Source organism: Tachyglossus aculeatus, chromosome 16 (assembly GCF_015852505.1).
Source record: "Tachyglossus aculeatus isolate mTacAcu1 chromosome 16, mTacAcu1.pri, whole genome shotgun sequence".
In the NCBI taxonomy this organism is placed as follows: Eukaryota; Metazoa; Chordata; class Mammalia; order Monotremata; family Tachyglossidae; genus Tachyglossus; species Tachyglossus aculeatus.
In genome coordinates this window covers 23,474,289-23,494,610 of record NC_052081.1, presented here as the reverse complement: position 1 = coordinate 23,494,610, position 20,322 = coordinate 23,474,289, and the positions used below count along the sequence as shown (strand labels likewise).

The following is a 20,322-nucleotide window of genomic DNA, read 5'->3' as shown; positions in this document are numbered from 1 at the left end:
CTGTTATCTTGGAAACCGTGATATGAAATTCACTCTTTTCAGTCTAAGTGTGGGCTACCTCTATTCAGATTGTGAGTACTCTGTGGGATGGATCAGGGTATGGAACACAGTGCTTACCATGTAACTAGCTATCTGCTGTTGCTGCTGCTGATACAGAAATGACAGAACAAATAGTAAAGAAGTAAGGACCACTTCCTTCCTTCCTCTCCCACTCATCCCCCTCTCCATCCCCCCATCTTACCTCCTTCCCTTCCCCACAGCACCTGTATATATATTTGTACATATTTATTACTCTATTTATTTATTTATTTTACTTGTACATATCTATTCTATTTATTTTATTTTGTTAGTATGTTTGGTTTTGTTCTCTGTCTCCCCCTTTTAGACTGTGAGCCCACTGTTGGGTAGGGACTGTCTCCATATGTTGCCAACTTCCCAAGCGCTTAGTACAGTTCTCTGTACACAGTAAGTGCTCAACAAATACGATTGATTGATTGATTGATTCCCTCCACTGAGGAGGAGGATCCCGATACCTCTTCAAGATCACTATCGAGTTAGTCATACCTCACTGAAACTGTCTGGTTACACATGTAAAAGTAAGTAAGAACATATTGTTGAATCACTTGCTTAAAGGTCTTTCAAAGAAACAAAATGTTAGCCTGGTTTTACTTTTTGCCAAAATGATTTTCATTCCCTGACAAACTTCAAATTCATCCTAGGTCTCAAGAAGTTGAGTTCTAATTTAATGACCTCCCCACTTAGATAAAAAAAAAAATTGAGGTTGTTACACCTGCATGACTTGAAGCCAAATAGCAAATCTCCTGTATGAGCAGCAATTTACTGTAATCAGTAGATTGGGAGAGCTAGGATGTAAGAATATTCCAGAGGAATGGCCTCATTATCATTAAAATGAAGTGTTGCATAGCACTTTAATAACATATTATAACGGCATATAATAACATGATCATCAATTATTCTATACTATTCTGCAGTTTAGACCTAAGGAAACAGGCGTGCGTGCGCATGCACACACACACACACACACACACACACACACACACACACATCACATCACATCATTTGCTACAGGAACAAAGCAATTCAAAGGCAATTTAATGTTAAATTTAAATGTTAAATGTTAAATTTAAATGATAAATTAAATGTTAATGTTAAACAATTTTGAAAATTAATGCAAGTGAACTATAGGTTATACTTAACTTAGCCCAGGACACACAAGGATATTTACTTAATGGTAAAATATGCTACAATGTATTATGCCTGGTATTGGTGGCAGATATAATTTCATCCAGGGATGTTTCCAGTGACCCACAGTCATATTTACCATTTTCTTAAAAGCTGACACATTTGAAAGCACGAAAAACTACCAAACTGATTTAGTCTTACTGTATGCAAAGAGAAAAGCAAATAGTTGATATACACTGATATAAATAAAAGTGAGGTAAATCTTTAGGTGCACAAGTAATTATGCCCAAATACTTTACCTTGAAATCAGGTTAAAGTTAGGAGGGTTGGGCAGAGAGAAGGAGAAAGATAACAGAGACATGACACTCCACGTAAATAAATACCGAGAAACTACACTCCAAATTTTATCTCTATCTAGGACAAAAAATAAATGCAAATGTAAATAGGAAGATTTGTTTGTATTCTTAGATTAGATAGTAATATGTTCTCCTTCAAACTTGGTCACAGACAAGGAGGGAATTTTGTGATGGCCACAGCAAATTATGCCCTCCCCCAACAAAGATGAAGTCTACTACAAAAACGGACAGACCAAATGTGAAGGGGGTGTCTAGAAGAAATAAATGCTGCAGCCCAAGCCATGAAAATGGAAATCCTGATGTTACTCCCGCAGAAGTATACCAGCAAAGAGGGATTTAATGCTTAGACTCCCAGGTTTTTCCATCAACCTGCAGGATTCTATATGGAAGTCAGAGGACTTGAAAGACATCATCACAATTGCCAATCTCGGGAAGAAGGGGAAAAGCTGATTCTGGAAACCCCACTCAGATCCATGCTTTCCTTTGCTGGCAAGATCATCATCAGAATAGTTCTCGAGTGCCAATTTCCTGAACTGTAATGTGACTTCAGCTGTAAAGTGACTTCAAACTGTAGCACAGCAGGCAATATCTTCTGAACAAATTCGCATTTCCTGAGATATTGGCCAAGATCCAGAGGATAATACAGAGATGGTGAGCCCGTCGTTGGGTAGGGACCGTCTCTATATGTTGCTGATTTGTACTTCCCAAGCGCTTAGTACAGTGTTCTGCACACAGTAAGCGTTCAATAAATACGACAATGAATGAATATGGTGCAGTCTGTTGAGTCGACATTGAAGGTGCTCTGCCTGACCCTTCGCTCACAACCAAAGGAGCAAATCAGGGCTAAGTGGTAAATCCAAACTTATTCAACTTATTTTGTGTTGTCACATGCAAATCAGGGCTAAGTGATAAATCCAAACTTATTCAACTTATTTTGTGTTGTCACATGCAAATCAGGGCTAAGTGATAAATTCAAACTTATTCAACTTATTCTGTGTTGTCACATGTGAAGCTATCACAGGGATGTAGAAACTAGGTTGAGAATACAGTTCCAATCCACTAGGAAACACTCTTGCTACTTCACAATATAAAAACACAATGGAAAATCTCTTAAATAGTTATTAGGAGCTGCCATATGCCAATGATTGTGCTCTGAAGGCACATGCCAAAGAAGGCAGGTGGATTATTTTGAACCATTCTGAAAAATCTATGGACTGGTAAAAGGCCTGAAGTGGACTTAGGCAAGCCACGGCCTAAATCAGGAAAAGCCTATACACAACTGATGATTTTCAACTAGACACACAGAGTTAATGTTGTTACTGAATTCTGTTAGGTCGGAGGTACTCAATATTTTTTTTATGATATTTGTTAATTGCTCACTGTTTGCCAGGCACGGTACTAAGCACTGATATAGATAAAAGCTAGTCAAGTTAGACACAATCCACAGGGCTCACAGTCTTAATCTCCATTTTACAGATGAGAGAACTGAGGCACACAGAAGTTAGGAGACTTGTTTGAGGTCACATACAAACAAGTGGCAGAGTTGGCATCAGGAACCAGGTCCTTCTGACTCCGAGGCCCATGCTCTAGCCACGAGGCCACACTGCTTCAATCCAATAGTTACAGGATCAAAATGAGAAAACTGGATGAGGCTAACCCGCATTTCCATTGGAACATTGACAGATAGGAGCTTCATGCCTTGAGCAATCAAGTTTCACAGCAAAATTAATGAATCTATCAATGTTATTTAGTGAGCACTTGCTATGGGCATAGCATTTTACTAAGCCCTTGGGAGAGTACAATACAACAGAGTTGACAGAGGCAATCCCTGAATACAAGGAGCTTGGAGTCTAGAGAGGGAGGCAGGCATTAAAAATAAGTTACAGAAAAAGGAAATAGTACAGTACAAGGATATGCCATAAGTGCTGTGGGACATTGGCAGGGGGCGGGGAAGAGAGGAGCATCAAAGCGCCTCACGGGTACACACAATCGCACAGTCAAATGTCTCTAAAGCTGCAGGAATGTGCAGTCTTCTTATGGTTTGGACCTACCACGGAAGGCACAGCTGACTTCTACGTCATCAGTATCACCACCAAGCCACACTTACAATCAAATGGCAAGACAGAGCCATTAAAAGTGAAATCCCAGCCCCAACTCAGAGACAACGTCCCGGGTGGGAGATGTAAAAAGACTGGTGATAAGCAGAGTAGCTGTATGATGAACTGAAACCAGGCAGGGAGCGCGGAACAAACATTTTTTAAAACCCAGTGAAGCGGTCAGACCAGAATGGACCGTGCTAATCAAGAGACGGTCCGTTCTGCCTGAGAAGAGACAGACTCTAAAATGGTGACACGTGCTTCTAGAGACAAATGCCCAATGAATAATCAATACATGGTCACAATGTGGAATAGCGTAGCATTCAAGTACCGATCTATCAGCCACACCTGCAAATGTGGGCAAGATCTCACCATCAGTGTCCTCATACGCAGATATGAAGAAAAGATACATATGACATAGTCTTATGACTTGCTCTTCCAGATCAAAAATTTGCTGAAAATGGAAGGTTTCTTTTCAACTCATTTAGCTAGCGCTTATTGTGTGTTAGCAGCATCTCAGTCAAACAATGATTTCTTTGTAGAATTTTATGAAAAGACTAGAGTGTACCCTGGAAAAAAACCATCAAGAAAACTGGTTATTGTAATAGCAGTTACCCCCAGGTTTTACATATCCAAGAAGGATTCACTTTATAAATCTATGTCTTAGAGTGGTTTGGTTTTGTTTTTTCCCCAAAAAGTCATTCACCAACTTGAATTTCTAAATAGAAAAGCAAACCTTAATTTTATTTCTAAGAGATTCACTGTTTTTCTAGTCATTCGCTACCTTCATGCCCTTGACTCCATATATATATATGATATAACTGATTTACCAGAGAAAATACAGCCTGTCGTCTCTGCACAACATTTCGCTAGCAAGCTCACTTCCAAAGTTTTGAAACTCATTTCACAAGTTGAAAGAAGAGAAGGGGAACCTGAAAATACTATTTTTAGTTTTGTTGTTGTTGACTGCCTCACAGCTACCATTGTACTTGTGCATTTTATTGAATGTGCTACTGAAGTATGAACAAGTTGTTACTTTTTAAACTAAATCAATTTCAAACATTCCCTAGGAAAATTGATCATTACAAGAAGTGGAATTCTACTCAAGCTTTGTACTTAAAACACTTGTCTGGAAGTATTATGTTAAAGAATACGTTTATAAAATAAACAGACTTGCTTACGTCCTGTTAAAGACTAAAGACATCTAAGCAGAGGGAATAGAAATTTAAATCTTTGAATGGTAAGCTAATCAGTTTTAGATACTAACTTTTTAAACAGAAAATAAAAATGGGTAAGGTAATTAAATATCACAATTACCAGTAATGTTGCTAGATACATCACTAGATCATATAGAATATATATATATGATCTTATATATATATATATATATGAAGAAAAGGGGAATTGTGCATGAGTTAGTGCGGAAGTAATACATCACTAGATCATATAGAAAATATATATATATAAGAAGAAAAGGGGAAATGTGCATGAGTTAGTGTGGAAGTAATGGGGTATAATAATGATGGTATTTGTTAAGCACTTACTATGTGCCAAGCACTGTTCTAAGTACTGCGGTACATACAAGGTAATGAGGTTGTCCCACATGGGGCTCACAGTCTTAATCCCCATTTACAGATGAGGTAACTGAGGCACAGAGAAGTTAAGTGACTCACCCAAAGTCACACAGCTGATAAGTGGTACCCTCCTTCCTCTCCCCCTACTTCCCCTCCCCATGCCCCCCCGCCTTACCTCCTTCCCCTCCCCACAGCACCTGTATACAGGTATATATGTTTGTACATATTTATTACTCTATTTATTTCTTTTACTTGTACATATTTATTCTATTTATTTTATTTGGTTTATATGTTTTGTTTTGTTGTCTGTCTTCCCCTTCTAGACTGTGAGCCTGTTGGGTAGGGACCGTCTCTACCCAACTTGTACTTCCCAAGCGCTTAGTACAGTGCTCGGCACACAGTAAGCGCTCAATAAATACGACTGAAGGAATGGTGGAGCCGGGAAAAGAACCCATGACCTCTGGCTCCCAAGCCCGGGCACTTGCCACTAAGCCATGCTGCTTCTCAACACAGTAACCGCTCAATAAATACGATTGAATGAATGAAAGCATGTAAGATTTGTCCATTAAGTGCTATGGAAGGTTGCGTGAAATGCTCTATATTTCTTCTCTTGGACTTGATCTGGAAGATTATATAAACAACAAGCTCTAGTTTTGTGAGACTCGAGGTAATCGGTCTCAAGTATCAAGTAGGAGTGATACAGGGATGCAAGAAGGAGTCTAAAGCCCCACTTCCCGCTTTGGCTCCTTTCTTTTGAACACTTGTAGGTAGTAGTAGTAGAAAAGCCTCACCTGGCCAAGGGAAGAAGCTTTCTGGGTGTTTCCCTGCTCCCCCGAGACATCGTCAGAACAATGGCTCACTGTTAAATCCATGCAATGGGTAAAAGGAAAGCTAGAATGAGTTAATCTGATGGGATATTTTATGCTTAAACCTTTCCCCAGCAATTTTTCTACGTGAAGCTTTCAGGAAAGCACATGGCTGAAACATACGGATTGCAGTAGGGCCTAGTGGAATTTGCACACGCCTGGGAGTCAGTGGGACCTGGGTTCTAATCCTGGCTCCACCAATCGCCTATGTGACCTTTGGCAAGTCACTTTACTTCTTTGTGCCTCAGTTTCCTCATTGGCAAAATAATAATAATTGGCATTTGTTAAGCGCTTACTATGTGCAAAGCGCTGTTCTAAGCGCTGGGGAGGATACAGGGTGATCAGGTTGTCCCACGTGGGGCTCACAGTCTTAATCCCCATTTTACAGATGGGGTAACTGAGGCCCAGAGAAGTTAAGTGACTTGCTCAAGATCACACAGCAGACATGTGGCGGAGTCGGAACTCGAACCCATGACCTCTGACTCCAAAGCCCATGCTCTTTCCACTGAGCCACGCTGCTTCTCTGTAAAATGGGGATTAAACACCTCTTCTCTCTCCCCTTAGATTCGGACAGGGAGTGTGTCTAATCTTTTTATGATATATCTACCCCAGTGTTTAGCATGTAAGTGCTTAACAATTACCTTTAAAATTACCTTTAAAAAAATCCCCAAAACATATGCGTCCGATTTCTAATAATCAAACCACTAACCTTGGACTTGGCCATTTTGAACCTCAGTGGCTATATATGATCATGCAAATCCAGATTTTGCTATTTTCTCTTATCATCCTTTCCAATTTGTAATTCTGACAAAAATACCAATTTGGGAATTTGGTTCAGCCATGGTTTCGGGAGCATACACAGAACTCTCAACTGGTTGCTGCCTGGAGATTTTAATCCCATATTTTCCTGGGATCGCCCTAAATACAAATTGCCTGGTTTAAGTCCTGGTTTGGAATTAACCAGCACCAACTTCAATCTCTTGTGACTCTACCTGGGTCCAAGCATGACCTCGACAGCCAGAAATAGGGAAATCATTATGGAGGCTATGCCATCAAGGGTTAAAGGTTTCTGATTACACTGTTCTCCAATTCCTTGAGCGAGTTGTCTAAGAATAATAATAATAATGGCATTTATTAAGTGCTTACTATGTGCAAAGCACTGTTCTAAGTGCTGGGAGGTTACAAGGTGATCAGGTAGTTACAAGGTAAGCCCACGGGGGGCTCACAGTCTTAATCCCCATTTTACAGATGAGGTAACTGAGGCCCAGAGAAGTTGTGACTTGCCCAAAGTCACACAGCTGACAATTGGCGGAGCTGGGATTTGAACCCATGACCTCTGACTCCGAAGCCCATGCTCTTTCCACTGAGCCACTCTGCTTCTCGCCCACTGTCTCCAGTTCCTCTCCTCCAGTTCACTCTTTGACCCCCTCCAATCTGACTTCTATTCCCCTCATTCCACAGAAACTGCTCCCTCCAAGGATGTCCTTCTTGACAAATCCAATGGCCTCTACTCCATCCTAATCCTCCTCGACCTCTCAGCTGCCTTTGACACTGTCAACCACCCTCTTCTCTTGAAAACATTATCCAACGTTGGCTCCACTGACACTGTCCTCTTCTGGTTCTCCTCCAATCTCTCTGGCCACTCACTCTCGGTCTCTTTCACGGGCTCTGGGCCTCAGTTACCTCACCTGTAAAATGGGGATTAAGACTGTGAGTCCCTGCCTCCCAACCCCTAACTGTGGGAGTTCCTCAAGGCTCAGTTCTGGGTCCCCTTCTATTCTCTCTCTGTACCCACTGCCTTGGAGAACTGACTTACTCCCATGGGTTCAATTACCACCTCTATGTGGATGATACCCAAATAGACAACTCCAGCCCTGATCTCTCTCTTTCTCTGTAGCTTCCCATTTCCTCTTGCCATCAGGACATCTCTACTTCGATGTCCTCAGACTTAGCATGTCCAAAATAGAACTCCTTATTTTTCCACCCAAATCCTTCCCTTCCCCCAACTTTCCTGTAACTGTAGATGGCAGTACCATTCTTCCGGACTCATAATTCCATAAATCTAGCATTATACTTGACATCTCTCCACTCAACCTGTATACTCAATCTGTCACCAAATCATGTCGGTTCCACCTTCACAACACTGCTAAAATCTGCCCTTTCCAAACTGCTACCACGTTAATCCAATCAATTATCCTATCCCGCCTCGAGTACTGTATCAGACTCCTTGCTGACCTCCCCGCCTCCTGTCTCTTCCCACTCCAGTCTATACTTCACTCCAGTGAACTCTGCTGCTTGGATCGTTTGTTTTACAAAAATGTTCAGGCCATGTTTCCCCAGTCCTCAAGAATTTCCAGTAGTTGTCCAACCACCTTCGCGTGAAACAGAAACTTCTTACCATTGGCTTTAAAGCACTCAATCACCTTGTCCTCTCCTCCTTCACGGCCTTGAATTCCTACTACAACCTAGCCCACACTCTTCTCTCCTCTAATGCCAACCTATTCACCGTACCTTGATCTCATCTATCTTGCCACCTACCGCTCATCTACGTCCAGCCTCTGGCCTGGAACACCCTCCTTCTTTATATCGACAATCACTCTCCCCACCTTCAAAGCCTTATTAAAAGCACATCTCTTCCAAGAGGCCTTCCCTGACTAAGCCCTCGTTTCCTCTTCTCCAACTCCCTTCTGCATCGCCTTTACAATACTGCTAAAATCTGCTCTTTCTTCTCCATCCAAACTGCTACCACATTAATACAATCACTCATCCTATCCTGCGTGGATTACTGCATCAGCCTCCTTGCTCACCTCCCAGCCTCCTGTCTCTCCCCACTCCATACTTCAGTCTGCTGCCCGGATCATTTTCTACAAAAACGTTCAGGACATGTCACCCCCCCCCAGCCCCCCTCCTCAAAAGACTCTAGTGGTTGCCCATCCATCTCCCTATCAAACAAAAACTCCTCACCATTGTCTTTAGAGCACTCTATCGCCTTGCCCCCTCCTACCTCACCTAGCATCTCTCCTTCTACAACCCAGCTCAAACACTTAGCTCCGCACCTTCTCACCGTGCCTCTATCTTGTTTGTCTCGCCACCAACCCCTAGCCCACATCCTGTCTCTGGCCTGGAATGCCCTCTCTCCTCAAATTTGACAATCACTCTACCCCACTTCAAAGCCTCACTGAAGGCCCATCTCCTCCAAGAGGCCTTCCCAGACTAAGACCCACTTTTCCTCACCTCCCACTCCCTTCTGCATTGCCCTGACTTGCTCGCTTTGCTCTTCTCTCCCAGCCATACAGCATTTATGTACCTACCTGTAATTTCACTTATTTGTATTGATGTCTGTCTCCCCGCTGCTAGACTGCAAGCTCACAGTGGGCAGGAAATGTCACTGTTTATTGTTGTGTTGTACTTTCCCAAGTGCTTAGTACAGTGTTCTGCACACAGTAAGCACTCAATAAATATGACGAATGAATGAATAAATACAACTGAATAAATGAATTTGGGTTTGCATCCTTTATTCATCCCTCCCTCAGCCCCACAGTACTTATCCAGAATTTATTTGTTCATATTAATATCTGTCTTACCTGTTTGCTGTGGACAGGGAATGTGTCTACCAACTCTGTTGTATCGTACTCTCCTAAGAGCTTAGTATATACTCTCAGGATCACATCTGGAGAGTTTCCAGTACTCTACCAGTCTCTACAATGGGAGGGAGAGTCAGCAAAGGCATACACATTCTATTCCTAGTTTTGTCAGTGGCTAGCAAGTGGAAGGCAATCTGCTACAAGGCAATCTGCCCCTGTGCTGAGCAACAGTGGCATGGGAGAGAGTCAAGGGCGGAGACTCATTTTTACTGTGCAGAAGGAGGCAATGGTAAACCACTTCTATATTTTTACAAAGCAAACTCTATGGACATTCTACCACAATAATTGCAGATGGAAGTGGGCTGTTCTAGGGGAGAAATGTCCACGGTGTCGCTATGGGTCGGAGGCGATTCGACAGCATAAGACAATAAAAATGTCTGATTGACTGACTGGCTGATTGAGGTGGATGGGCTCAGTAGGAATCCTGAAATAGCTGGTTAACATGGGTGGTAAAGCTCCTGCTTCCTTAGTATTAAATTAGCAGCATATTCGCAGCTCACTTTTTAGGGCCTCCAATTCTAGTTCCTTTGCATTCCTACTAGGACACTATTTTCTAGGAAATGAACAGTGCGTTCTTTTTTCACCTAAAATCAAGAAAAGAGGATATGAAGGAAGTCATCCCAACTCAGTGTACTGGAGCTCAGAGGTGTACTAGATCCTTAATAGCTCCTCTAGGGATAAAATGGTATTCTTCATATTGACTGACCTTTCTCTCTTGCTTAATGTCTGGTCTTGTATTAGACTACTGCCTACTTTACTGAAAATATTCATGGTAATCACTCTATCAGGGTGAGAGTGAATACTGGTACCTGCAGAAAAAATGGGTCACGTTCAGCAAACTTGTAACACTGTCAATTGAAACCCAATTCAGAAATGTTTGTATAAAGTTCAGTTCTTCAGCAACTCTCAATAGCTGTTTTTCTTTCACTTTTTCCTGAAATGCCTGTCCATGTAGAGTGCGGTTGAAGGTAAAACTGCTATTTTTCAGCCGAAACTTGTAAAGAGGTTAGGTGTCTGCTAGTAGTAAATAGGAACATAGTATCTTTCAAAATCCAAGCACCACTAGGAAGAGAGGAGAAAAAGCAGATCTTTCATTTTTACTGACAAGAGAATGTGAATTATGGATTTTCCCCAAAGGGAAAGTCTGTTGAATCAATCAATCAATCGTATTTATTGAACGCTTACTGTATAAATACGATTGATTGATTGCAGAGCACTGTACTAAGCACTTGGGAAGTACAAGTTGGCAACATATAGAGACAGACCCTACCCAACAGTGGGCTCACAGTCTAAAAGGGGGAGACACAGAACAAAACCAAACATACTAACAAAATAAAATAAATAGAATAGATATGTACAAGTAAAATAAATAAATAAATAGAGTAGTAAATATGTACAAACATATATACATATATACAGGTGCTGTGGGGAAGGGAAGGAGGTAAGATGGGGGGATGGAGAGGGGGACGAGGGGGAGAGGAAGGAAGGGGCTCAGTCTGGGAAGGCCTTCTGGAGGAGGTGAGCTCTCAGTAGGGCCTTGAAGGGAGGAAGAGAGCTAGCTTGGCAGATGGGCAGAGGGAGGGCATTCCAGGCCCGGGGGATGATGTGGGCCGGGTTTCGATGGCGGGACAGGCGAGAACGAGGCACGGTGAGGAGATTAGCGGTGGAGGAGCGGAGGGTGTGGGCTGGGCTGGAGAAGGAGAGAAGGGAGGTGAGGTAGGAGGGGGTGAGGTGATGGAGGGCCTTGAAGCCGAGGGTGAGGAGTTTCTGCCTGATGCGCAGATTGATTGGTATTGATTGAATCAACCAATCCCTTAGGCCACAGTCCCATTTCTGTGCTCAGTGCCACAGGATCTGTCCCTCTTACTTTTTGGCCGGCTAGTTGTCAGTCATTCGATGATATTTACTGTGCAGCAAACACACCCCTGGGGACTACTGGGAATGATTAATAAGTAGAAGACAAGAGGCTTAAAAACTAATGGGGGACAGTAAATCAGAGAGTAGCCACACAGCCAAGTAAGTTTTTAAACAATCTGTAAATCTTCGGCCATGTTGTCCCAACATGGTTTCAGTCCAGGTAGCCATAATTTATGCCTGGACTAGCAAGCTGTGAATATGTACACAACACAGCAGGACCACGAGGCAGTAACTGCACCCAAACTGAACACAGCAGGTTCACATTCTTCTGCCCAGGAATTACGGCCTGAGGCAGCGTTGTTGGACTGTACTGGCGGAGACACGGTCTTTGTAGGTGTAATCATAACTGCGGGGTTGGGTGAGTGCTTACAATGTGTCACGCACTATACTAAGCACTGGGGTATATGCAACGCATTGAGATCACACACTGTCCCCATCCCACATGGGACTCACAGTCTAACGGGAAGGAGAGCAGGTATTTTATCTCCATTTTACAGGTGGCAGAACTGACAAAAAAAAGTTGAGTGACTTGCCCAAAGACATGCAGCAGGAAAGTGGTGGAGCTGCGATTAGAACTCAGGTCTCCTGATTCCCAGGCCTGTGCTTTTCCCACAAGACCCTGCTGATTCTCTAGTATCTTTTTATCATTTTATTGCACATTGGCCTTATCTAATAATAATAATAATACTAACTACGGTATTTGTTAAGTGCTTAACTATATGCCAGGCACTGTACTAAGTGATGATGATGATGGCATTTATTAAGTGCTTACTATGTGCAAAGCACTGTTCTAAGCGCTGGGGAGGTTACAAGATGATCAGGTTGTCCCATGGGGGGCTCATAGTCTTAATCCCCATTTTACGGATGAGGTAACTGAGGCCCGGAGAAGTTAAGTGACTTGCCCAAAACCACATAGCTGACAATTGGCGGAGCTGGGATTTGAATCCATGACCTCTGACTCCAAAGCCCGGGCTCTTTCCACTGAGTTTTCCACTGCTTCTCAAGTGATGGAGTGGATCCAAGCAAATCAGGTTGGATACAGTCTCTATATTTTGAAGAAGATCCGGATACCCCTATATCTTTCTTTGACTTCGTAATTGATCCAAATTCTTTTGCTCGCACAGTGGAAAACATCTTCCATGTTTCCTTCATCATACGGGTAAGTCTTAGCAATCTCAAAAACTAATTCTACTAAAGTAACATATAAAGCCAGCACTATAGTGTTTCCATTCAGTTGCTTACATATACAGCTGATGCTAATAAAACAAAACTCTAGAAAAATCAGTAATAGAATATGAAAACATATGTTTTCCCCCCTACTTAGACTAGGCCCCACGTGGGACAGGCACTGTTTCCAAACTGATTAACTTGTATCTACCCTAGTGCTTAGAACAGTACTTGTTAAACGCCTAACAACATAAAAGAAGTAGACTCCTAACCCTAAAATTTTCAATTCTGACTTCATTTGGGTTTAGGCCAAGACACTCACACATATGTTAACTGCCAGTTTATACTACATCTAGTTCTGCCTTTAACATATACATGATTTGAATATAACACGGTTGAAGAATTCAGTGTTCTTCCCACAACATGAGTCTCTCCAGATATTATATGATCCACAAGTTGGCAGACGTAGATTTGGCAGAGGCAGAAACAGTGATCGGTAAGTATATGGTGTTTGCCAAGGCCCCATGACTCTACGTTTCCCAAACTCTGCCCCCGCGCTACTATACTTTTCTGAACAGTATGTTACATTTCTTTGTAATCTTGCAATCAGTGGTACAGCGTGGCTCAGTGGAAAGACCCCGGGCTTTGGAGTCAGAGGTCATGGGTTCAAATCCCAGCTCCGCCAACTGTCAGCTGTGTGACTTTGGGTAAGTCACTTCACTTCTCTGGGCCTCAGTTACCTCGTCTGCAAAATGGGGATTAAGACTGTGAGCCCCTCGTGGGACAACCTGATCACCTTGTAACCTCCCCAGCGCTTAGAACAGTGCTTTGCACATAGTAAGCGCTTAATAAATGCCATTATTATTATTATTATCCCCGGTGGAGCTGAAAGTCTCAAATCCCCATTTTACAGATGAGGTAACTTGAGGCATAGAGAAGTAGAGTGACTTGCTCAAGGTCACACAGCAGACAAGTGGCACAGCCAGGATCAGAACCCATGACCATCTGACTCCCAGGCGCAAGCTCTATCCACTAGGCCATTATCTGCCATCTGAATGCTTGTCTGCCCCTGAGACCGGATCTTAGCCCTGCACTCGTGGGGGGAATGGAAAGGATAGCTACAGATATGAAAAAAAAACATTAATGCAGACAGGAGGTACCCTTATGGTGAAACAATGCAGCAGGGAATGCCAGTGAACCATCATTCTTTTCAGCCAAGCTTGAACCATGGAGGGGATCTTACCATTAGCAATGACTTTGAAAAGCAAGGATAGCTCCAGGTACGTATACTCGCATTACTCTCACACATATACTCACCTACTCACTAATTCTATATCTATAGAGAAACTATAGATATTTGAATACACATTCGTGTGAAAATATATGTATAAGGCTACCTGAATACTTTGAAGAGTAGATGACACCGACGGATTGGAGCAGATTGGATTTCTGCAGCGTGCAGGGTCTAATTCTTTTTGTAAGCCTACCTGCTTTGGGGTCCGGATTGAAGCGGCAGTATTTGGAGTTCTCAAGTACAGGCAGACACTGCTCGATGGGCACCCAGACATACGTCTCTGGACACAACAAGTCCGAAGGTCTGTATTGACCCTAACAAGAGAGCAGGAAAAAAAGGACACGGCCATCAGTTCCGAAATAACTCCCCGGCCACAGGGCTCCTAAGCTCGCTCTGTGCAAGGAATGGCTTTAATCACAAGTCTAAACAAAGGCAGCCAGGAACAGCTTTACTGTAAACACCGTAGGCGTGACTCTCATAGCCGCTGCACCTCAAGAACGCAAGTATAACTCTGGTATCGTCGAAAAGGCCCTCTCAAACAACACGTGACATTTATGGTGGTGTTGATGACTTGGACAGCCAGGTTTGATTTTTTTTTTTCCGCAGTTCCATACTTTTAGTAATCACCCATGACCCTTGCCGAGAATACCAACTGCTGTCTAGAAGATTCAGCGTGAAAAACTAAACTGCCTACAATACTGGTGGTGACAGAAAAGAAAAACTATAATTCCTCATTTTCCAAAAGCATACCGATTTTAATTAATCTCTTCCATTTTTGGACATTAGAATGAGTGAATTATTGGCTGTTTTGTTATTCACTGAATGGCTCGTTTATTAAAAAAATATTGTATCTAGAAATGGTTAATTTCACTGAATTGATTTAGTTCCTCCAGGTATGACGGTAAAATATTTTCTTAGGAAAAGAGTTTGTGTATGTCAACTACATCCAAATTACTAAAATTCTTTAACAAGGTTGTGTATATATGTACATTATTTATTATTCTATTTATTTTATTAATGATGTGAATTTATCTATAATTCTATTTATTTATATTGATGCTATTGATGCGTGTCTACTTCTTTTGCTTTGTTTTGTTGTCTGTCTCCCCGCTTCCAGGCTGTGAGCCCATTGTTGGATAGGGATTGTCTCCATTGCAGAAGTGTACTGTCCAAGCGCTTAGTACAATGCTCTGCAAACAGTAAGCGCTCAATAAATACGACAATGAATGAATGAAAATAAAAAATATGTTTATCCCCACAAAAATCTCTGGGTAGTTTTGCATCTCACATCCACCACAACCTAAAGAATATATAAGTAATAATTACGTCTCACTTAGACTGAGAGTCCCCTGTGGGACAAGGACTTTGTCCAATTTGATTAACTTGTATCTACCCTAACACCTAGAACAGGCTTGGCATATAGTATGTGCTTAACAAGTCCCATAATTATTACTGAAGAGAGAATAACTAGGTGCCAATGACACAAACAATATTTGCTCAAATAGTCTTTCATGCACAAAAGCTTCCCCTTGAATACATGACCTGCTTTGGGAAAACTTCAAAACTAGCTTGCCTAACCTTCCACATTTCCAATTGCCATTATGTTAAATGGCATCATTCAATGGATAATGGTAAGCTGCAGTAATAGTAGCAGTAGTACTATTATTACTTCTGCTGCTATTTCCCCAATCCATACTCTATTTTATTGTCTGTCTCCTCCTCTAAATTATAAAGTCCTTGTGGGGAGGGATCACACCTACCAATTCTGTTGTACTGCATTTTCCCAAATAGTACAGTGCTATGCACGGAGTAACGGCTCGGTAAAGATTATTGATTGGTTGATTCATTGACATAGTAGTGGTATTTATTGAATGCCTATTGGCTTTGGATACAATGCACTGTACCGGTTGCTTAGGAAAATATCCCAGATATCTGAAAGAATCAATCAATGGTATTTATTGAGCACTTACTATGCGCAGAGCACTGTTCTAAGCGCTTGGAAGAGTACAGTACAAGAGAATTAGCAGACACATTCCTTGCCCAAAATGAGCTTATAGTCTAGAAGGGGAGACAGACATTATATGAATAAACAAGTAATTTATAATAAATAATTTAAAGATACGTACATAAATGCTGAGGGGTTGGGGATAGGGTGAATATCAAACGAACAAAGGCATTCGGGCATATTTAAAGACACACTTACAAATTACATAAAGGCATACTTACAAATAGTGGAACTAAAATAATCAAATATAGAATTAAATGTCTACATTTCCAAAATTAAACCCAATACCTGCCTTTCTTAAAAGGTGTCGTCTTTTCTGGTGTCAATGCCTTAACATTCCAGGAGTCACTGAAAGGCTTTTCTTTTTTTTAAAAAAGCTATCACACTGGGCCATAACCCTGAAATCAAGGGTTTGAGGCCCTGAGATAGTAGGCACATTTGCACCTTCTGATTGACAGCGGACGCCCAGAAGTCCTGAAGTTTCTGCCCCGCTCACTCTTGCTGCAAGGAAGCCTTGACATTACTATGGCTCCTGAGGATGACAGAATGAAATACTGAAGAAACCTAAACACTACCTGTCGGGTGGATTTGCAAGTGAGGAAGGGAAATGAGAAAGGGCGGAGGGGAGAGAATAGACCAAAAATTATGTGATCATAACTGACGGTAACAGAGAGGTTCTTGTTATTCACGGAGATGGCTAGTGAGTTAGCTGGTCTGTTACCCACGGCCTGTGCTTTCCCTGCGGGGTTAGTGGCCAACAGCTTTTCCTTGAATGGACCAGTCTTTACTAACACTAGCTCAGTGATTAAACTGAGGCTTGGAGGTTCAGAAATGGAACCTTTGGCTCAGAATTCCCTATCAAAAGTAATCTTGCAGGTTAGCCATTGACTTACTGGAAGCATATCGATTAAAATGATTACAAACTCCAGAATTTGTGGGTCTCCCCCGCCATTTATGACTCTGTGTGATCATTTTTTCCCCTAAGCTTACTACAGTAAGTGCTCAGAGTGAGCACGCAGAAGAAGCGTTCCACAAATACCAATAGACTGTTTAATAATAACCACTCCATGTCATTCACGTATCTCCAGCCTGAGCATCCCTTATGTGCTAGAGCTCCAAAATGCTCCAAAATTGAAAGGCATCAACTATTAGTTTTGATTGATTTCAGCTACTATCTTTGGAGAAATAATACATACTGGAGTGTCTACCATATGCCTAACCCTCTGCTGATGCAGGCCAGGAGAAGATTCGACCTTGCACAATAAGTCCAAGGGCTCAAGGCCTATTTTTTTAGAAATCATAACTCTCTCTGAAAATGAAATTGAGGCCTCATTCCCCATACCTATTCACTGTTCCCTAGAAAAAGTATTCCTTTTATTTTCTTCAGATCCACTCTTGTACTATGTCGTTTATCTATGATTGAGGCAATAACTCAAAAACATTACCTGCTTTATTTTTTATAAGCCAAACCAATTATGGCTCACTGGAAATGAAGAAAATATTCTTTACTTTAAGTGGACATAATTATTCTTTTCTGAGGGCAAGTCAAAGGCAGTTATTTTCCAGGCTGTTGGGCATTCCATAATATTGTACAAGAGTCAATGTGCTTATACCAGGGCAATCACAGCGTTCTCTTTTGGATGTTTAAGATCAAGATTGAACTACTTGCTGCAGGTGCAATGATTAAATGAAAAGTATCAGTGAGAAGTCAACTTTATGAGTCATTAACAAAAGACAAAAAAAACCCCAATAATTTTCAAAATAAGCCACTGGGTTTACCTAGAGATTTATCAAAAATCATTTGAAACTGCGGCTCTGTTAAAATGATGACAAACAAACAAAATCCAAAGATGTGCATAAATGACAAAGCTCCATTCAATCTTGCATTTCTAGTTCTTGCAGTACACAGCATTTGTGGAATTGAAATTTATGATTAGTTATCCTGAGCCCCGATATTTTACTAAAAGCAAATTTTTGCCATGTTAGAGTAATATTTCTGCCCGAAATATAGGCTTAAGCTTCACAGCTTCAGCATATTCTCTCAAGCCAAAGAATGAAAAGGATTTTGTTAAATAAACTACTTTGAAATGCTATGCTTTCTAAATACAGTTAGTTGAAAGAAATGGGATTGCAGTTCTCAAAGGTAGGCAAATGTCCCCATTACCCAAATGAAACAATTTGGAGACTTGGAAGCAAACCTGCATTTTCAATTAGTATGAGAAAAGGAGAATTGTTTGTACAAAAAATGGAATTACTTGAGAGTCTGGGCACATTTTTCAAATGCCCAAAAAGAATAATATTTGAAGAATCACCGCCAAAAGCTGTATTTTAGCCTAAAATAACGGGACTAAAAAGTACTTTAGCTCTTACCTAGTACACTGGATTGAGCTACTTTTTCACCTCAGCAGAGATTGCTTCGATTACCTTAATCTCTTTAATGACCATTTTATACTCCTTAAAATCTGTGTTTCCAAGAAACTCTGCAATGCTTCTAAATGTAAGTCTTTCACAATGCCAAACATATTTCAGAATGGTAAAATACAACTCTAATTAAAAAGTAAAAGTTTTTAGGGAATGTTAAATGCAAAACTTGGAGACAAAAAATCTTGCTTAATGCAGTCCCTTCTAAGTTCCTACTAAAACTGCTTCTTCCTGAAGAGACCATCACATAATTCTGAGTTGGCCAATGGAATGAATGAATCATTCTTTCCACGTCCAGGTTTTAGGCTCTAACTTGGAGAGCATTGCTACAGATTTTTCAGTATCAATATATCTAATGTTAAAATCTATAATACAGCCCATAAACTACAGCACTTAGATTGGCAGGCCGTAATTAGCCAAATCAGAACCTGGCCTAGACATCAAAATTACCACGACCACGGCTTTACAAAAATACCACATGAATGATTTTCAAAGCTATCAAAAGAAGCTCCCTCTAAAAGCAATACTACTAAAAACTCTGCCCTGCTAAGAAGCAGGCTGCCTATTTTTTACCTCCTGTAGACAAGATACATGTGTTTCTATACAAAGAATAACTTCAGCTGATGCACCTTGTGAACTTGTTTCCAACCTCATCAAATTGTTTTTCAACAATTTAAGATTTATTTTAATAAGTAAAATCCATCTGTTTTACAACTGTCAGACACAAGCTAAATCAGCATATATAATGCCGGAGGGCAAAGATCACTAAGGGTAGTGAAAGGCCGAATAATATTTAGGTGCGGGGAAGACTTGATTCTGCACATATTCTCGACTCTTACACATATTTCCTTTCTCTCACACTGATCTTTCAGGGTTTGTTCTTCCACGTTCTCTTCCCCAAACCTTTGCCTATTTCCCCTTTTTTCCTAAAAGGAAGAGCTTTTTGCACAAAGATCTTATCGGAATAATAAAACAATGACTTTGGCAGAGGTGGTCACAGCTCCAAATGACTCCAAGCTCCAAAGAAAAAGCAGATGCCAATCAAAAAATCAATCGTTTTTATTCAGTGTGTACTGTGTGCACTGCACTGTACTAAGCACTCGAGAGATTACAATGTAACAGTCTGTAGACATATTCCCTCCCCGCAACAAACTTACACCCGATCAATTAATCTTATCTATTGAGCACTTCCTGTGTGCACTAAGTGCTTGGGAGAGTACAAGAGTTGGTAGACAGGTTCCCTGCCCACAGAGTTTACAGTCTACAGGGGAAGACAGACATTAAAATAAATTGCATATGGATGCACGTAAGTGCTCTGAGGCCATAAGCAAGTATTTATTAAAGGCATCGGCAATGTGAGGCTGCCATGCTGATTTGAGAAAGTCTAGGGAACTTATCAGGAGTAAGCCGGTTTCCGATGATGGCCAAAGTTGGAGCTACTACAGCTTCTACTCCATTATTCCGTACCATGTCCCAGTTGTCCTGGAATGCTCCAGTCCCCTAAGAGGAGACAGAGATGAACAGAGGACAAAACAACGGGGAGCCTAAGTCGGGACCACCTCCTGTCCTCCCCCTGATGGCACCACCATCCTTCCTGTCTCACAAGCTTTTAACCTTGGGGTTGACCTTGACTTTTCTCTCTCATTCAACTCACATATTCAATCCATCAGTAAATCCTGTCGGTCCCACCTTCAAAACATTCCTAAAATCCACTCTCTCCATCCAAATCGCTACCCCGTTAATAAGATCACACATCCTACCCTACCTGGATTACTGCAT

At 41.4% G+C, this 20,322-nt stretch overlaps 1 protein-coding gene across 5 annotated transcripts in view; it reads right to left on the bottom strand.

The window, feature by feature from the left end:
* Positions 1 to 20,322, bottom strand: part of ATE1 (arginyltransferase 1) — a 249,168-nt gene that overhangs the window by 56,036 nt on the left and 172,810 nt on the right. For all 5 annotated transcript variants that reach the window (XM_038757582.1, XM_038757583.1, XM_038757580.1 and 2 more), the window contains one exon: positions 14,311 to 14,431. In XM_038757582.1, coding sequence (XP_038613510.1) covers positions 14,311 to 14,431 — 121 coding nt within the window. The remainder of the gene's footprint in view (positions 1 to 14,310; positions 14,432 to 20,322) is intronic.